This window comes from Microtus ochrogaster, unplaced genomic scaffold (assembly GCF_000317375.1).
Source record: "Microtus ochrogaster isolate Prairie Vole_2 unplaced genomic scaffold, MicOch1.0 UNK1, whole genome shotgun sequence".
Lineage (NCBI taxonomy): Eukaryota > Metazoa > Chordata > Mammalia > Rodentia > Cricetidae > Microtus > Microtus ochrogaster.
Window position 1 is genome coordinate 40,098,525 of NW_004949099.1, and position 4,522 is coordinate 40,103,046.

Consider the following 4,522-nt stretch of genomic DNA (forward strand, 5'->3'; position numbering starts at 1 on the left):
GTGTGTGTGTGTGTGTGTGTGTGTGTGTGTGTGTGACTGTGACGATGATTTTGTGTGTGATCGTTTCTGACCTGGCAGGAAAACTGAGATTTCTGCATTTAAATATTTTAGATTGTTTTGATAGGGTTTGATTTTTTTCATAAGATATTTATAACTCTTCATCATTTGAATTATCTGGCCTCCTATGAAGTCAGTTAGAGACACACTGTACTAAATAAGCATGGCAGTTTAATTGTGGCTGGCAGTTTTCTGCCACTAGGGGCTGTGGCAGCTTTGGGGGCATTTTTCTTACCATTTGCAGCTGAAATCTGTGTCATTAGAGCCGGTATGTCTAAAATAACAGGAGTGAATTGTATCTTTAATAATTTTTTTATTCTCATTAAAAAATGTCTCAAGTCAGGCTGGAGAAATGGCTCAGCAGTTAAGAATACTTGCTCCTGAGGCCAGACCCAGGGCTTCTAGGGCAGGATAGAGATGGGACCAATCCTTCTGCCACATCCAGGCATTTGGAAATCAACATCTAGCATCCTAAAACAAACAAAAAAGGGGGGAAACAAAAAAACCACGATTTTCCTGTTCACATTGGGTATCTGTGCTTCACTTTGAGCTCAGAAGCTCACACCGGTTCTCAGATTCTGAACTGTGACAGAGCAGTGCCCTCTAGATGCAAGGACTCAAAATCAGCATGCCTACAGAGCTGCTCCCAAGGCTCACCCTCCACCACCCTCCAGGCTCTAAGGAAAGGCTGTGAGCCTACACACGGACACTCTCTAGCCAGCTGTGTCATTCTAGAAGGCAGTGGGATGTGGAGCAGGCCTGCAAAGGGACCCTTAGTCTCTCTGTACTAAATCTAGTGCATGCCAGGGCTCCTAGCCCATTTGTTAATAAACACTAGAGTATCCGAATATTCCAAGTTCTTTTGAACAAAGCACAGATGGTGAATCTCCCGTCCTGACCCCTCCTGCTTCAGCAGTGATAACGTCAGATCAATCCTAGGATGTTTGGGTTTTAAAGTTCTGGGAATCCCACAGGGTCCTCCAGCTGGAAGGGCACCCGGGAGCTGGAAACATCGCCTCCACCCTGTTCCGATAGGAAAAACTTCATCTTCGTTCTCAGCATTTCCACAACTGCGAAATGCAAAGAACTCTTTGGAGAGCCTTGCATCTTCCACTCTTGTCGAGTGGGGAACGTGTCTCTCACACCCTACAGAAACAAGGCTCCTGCCTTTCGATCCGACTGCTGAGTGTCCAGAGCCTCTCTTTGAGGGAAAGTCTGTGGACATCACTTCCTTGTAAGACAAGTGGAAAGGTCCAGAGCTCTATTCCCGCTGTCTCTCCAGAATCCCAGCCAGCCATGGTGGGTGACAGCCTTTCTTGTGGCTCCCGCAAAGCTTCTTCAACTCTCCCCTTCCTTCTGAGTTGGAGGGCTGCACAATGCTTCCGCTTCCGAGGGCCTCGCTTCTGGGAATGCCCTTAGCATTTCTTCCACATCTTGCTAATTTGGTACTCCCACAGAGCTTGGGAATGAGCAAAGCCTTTTGCATTGGTATCAGATGCCTTGAAGAATATTTGTTTTGTGCTTGGTTTTTAAAATTCCCTCCTTCTCACCTCTTTTCTCAGAGAAGAGTCGCAGTAGCCATGAATTGGCTCCCAGGAACTCCATGGGCTTTTGCCATTCCTAACCAGAAGAGGAATCATGGGATAAGCAATCAGTAAATGTTTCTGAGAAAATGGCATTTCAATGCTGAAAGCCAATTACTCCTTCAATCAGTTGTGAACTGTTTTGTGACTGCTATTGTTATTGTTATTGGGATTTTCTTTTTTAAATTTTTATTTTTGATAATTTGATACATGTATACAATGAGCTATGATCATATCTACCCCATCACCCCCCTCAAACTCTCCTTATCTCTCTCAACATGTACCCTCCCAACTTAATATCGTATCTCGATAACTCATCAGGTGCAGTTAGAGTGGTCTTATGTGTATGGATGTGGGACCATTCCCCGGAGCATGGGAAACCTACCAGTGACCACATCCAAAAAACAATGACCATTCTTCCCCCAGCAATGTTTTCCTGCCAACAGTTCCTCCTCAGTAAGGGTTGAGGCCTGGAAATTTATCCCTTCTGTCTATGCTGCGGGTTTGGTTGGTTTGACCTTGTACAGGCAACCACAGTTGCTGGGGCTCTGTGGATACAGCAGCTGTATAGCCCAGGTGACAGCATATCCCAGCACTCCTCCCCTTCCTCCAGCTTTGAAGTCTCTCCACCTTGTCTTCTGTGACGTCCTCTGTGCCTTCGTGGGGGTGGATGCTGATACTGGTGTCCAATTTAGGGCTGAGCTCTCAGTCCCTTGCTCTCTGTACGCTGACCAGTTGCGAGTCTGCATCGGCCGCTGACCACTGCAGAGTAAAGCTTCTCTAACCAATGCTGAGAACAACCCAAGTCTGATAGCGCCAGGAGCTGGAGGCGTTTAGTAGGCATTTGAGACAGGATCTCACATAGCCCAGGCTGGCCTCCAACCTCCTGACCTTAAACTCCTGGTCCTCCTGCCTCTATCTCCAAAACACTGGGAACACAGGCGTGTGCCCCCACTCCCTTGTGGTCATTATTTAAAAAGACTCAGACATGAACAATTAAATGTCAGGCAACTTCTACCAACCTTGGAGTGAGTGACAAGCACATATTCCCTGACGATATAGCCTGGGAGAAAGCTTGGGTTACTAGAGGGGAAAGTGATCTCTTCGCTACCTGTTCTTTCTTACCCAGAGGTAGGTCACATAACTTTGGCTCTGTCAGGCTGTGGGAGTTAATGCATTGTTCCAAGGGCTTAGGGGAGCCAGCGTCCAGTCTGCCCGCCTCTGCTCTTTTGGAGGTGAGACTGGCATCTCCACTTGCCTCAACCAGTGCTTTACACCATGGTTACCTGTCTTTACCTGCTTTCTTGGCTGGATTGGTCCCATCTTGCTCTCTTACATGAATTTTGATGTCCTATATGGTATACCTCTCCATGGTAGGCACTCAGTAAACTGGGATAGTTGAGTGAGCAGCTCTCTCCTTGTGGTCTTGCCTTTCTGGTGTCTGTTACAGCAGCCTGCTCTCCAATTGACTATATGTGTTAGTTCTAGCACACACCACCAACTCCTCCACCCTGCATCAGATGCACCTCTGCAGAGGGTGTGTGGAGAGCATTGTCTGCCACCAGGCACCCACTCACACAACCAGGTCCCAGTGTGCAGATCCTGGCCATGGAGATGCCATCCTTCAGCTCCTGGATGCTTCCTGTCCTCAGCCCCCTCTGCTTAGCCAGCAGTGTCTTTCCAATCCTCCAAATGAGTCTCCTTCCTATTGGCACAGCCATAATTGCCAGTTTAGGTCCCTGCATCATCCAAACGAGGGAAACTGAGAAGCCAGACCTTGCCATTTTTGCTGACCTCAAGACCTTATTTTCTTTCTTCTTGTCTTGAAGTCTTTGCAAATGGGAATGGGGGTGGTGAGCTCTTGTTCCTACCTAACAACCCACCCTGAGGTATGTGGGGGGGGGGGGCGTCTCACTTGTGATGGAACCATATAGCTCCGTATCAATCAAGACACCTGCCTAATGCCGCATCCAGGAGTAGCTCGGCACATTCTTGGCAGCTGGAGGTAAAAGGTCTCAGCAAACCAAACTCAGTACACTGAAGGGAGGTGAGCTGCTGAGGAGGCGGGTGACTGGTGTGTTGCTATTTTTTTTAAAAGACTCTTGGCTGCCTTCACATTTCCTGATGGAAGTGGGACAGGTCAACGGATGACCCACGGTCATAGATAACTTTTGCCCACGCGCTCTTCACTTTTGGGAGCACTGGCTTGAAATTGAGGGGCGTGTGTGTGCCTGTATGTGTGTGCCTGGAACCGACGTGCCTTCCGCAAGCCTAAGGAGCCTGGGCTTTTTCTTCAAAAGGCCGATTACAACACAGAGGATGTGGCAGCGTTGTTTTTCCTGTTTGATGTCATACCACTACCCTTTAAAAACCCCGGGGCCAAAAGGAGGGAATCCAGGATCCCCACTCCACTTCTCAGTTTCTTCCTAGGAAGAGAAGAAGGCCAGCAAAGGTCCTGGCCTGTCTGCGAGTGTCAGATTTCAAACTCAGCATTAGCCACTCAGAGAGCAGTGCGATGCTGGGGACCTGCCTCAGACTCCTGGTGGGTGCTCTGTGTGGTGCCTGCAGCCTGGGCACCGTTGGAGCCTACCCTGACACCTCTCCTCTGCTTGGCTCCAATTGGGGCAGCCTGACTCACCTGTACACGGCTACAGCCAGGAACAGCTATCACCTACAGATCCACAAGGATGGCCATGTAGATGGCACACCCCACCAGACCATCTACAGTGAGTACTGGCTCCAGGATGGGAAGAGGGGAGGCTACCTGTTGTCCTGTTGTTGACCTGCAGGGGTACAGGGGAAGTCTGGAGCTAGATGAGAGGGAGAAGCTAATTTTCTAGATTCTTGGTGCACGGTGTTTCTCTCTCTCTCTCTCTCTCTCT

The 4,522-nt window shown here is 48.8% G+C and overlaps 1 protein-coding gene across 1 annotated transcript in view; it reads left to right on the forward strand.

Annotated features, from left to right (window-relative positions):
• Positions 1-4,155: 4,155 nt before the first annotated feature.
• The window catches only part of Fgf23 (fibroblast growth factor 23), a 7,613-nt gene continuing 7,246 nt past the window's right edge, over positions 4,156-4,522 (forward strand). The window contains exon 1 of the mRNA XM_005365272.1: positions 4,156-4,366. Within this exon, the coding sequence (XP_005365329.1) occupies positions 4,156-4,366 (211 nt within the window). The remainder of the gene's footprint in view (positions 4,367-4,522) is intronic.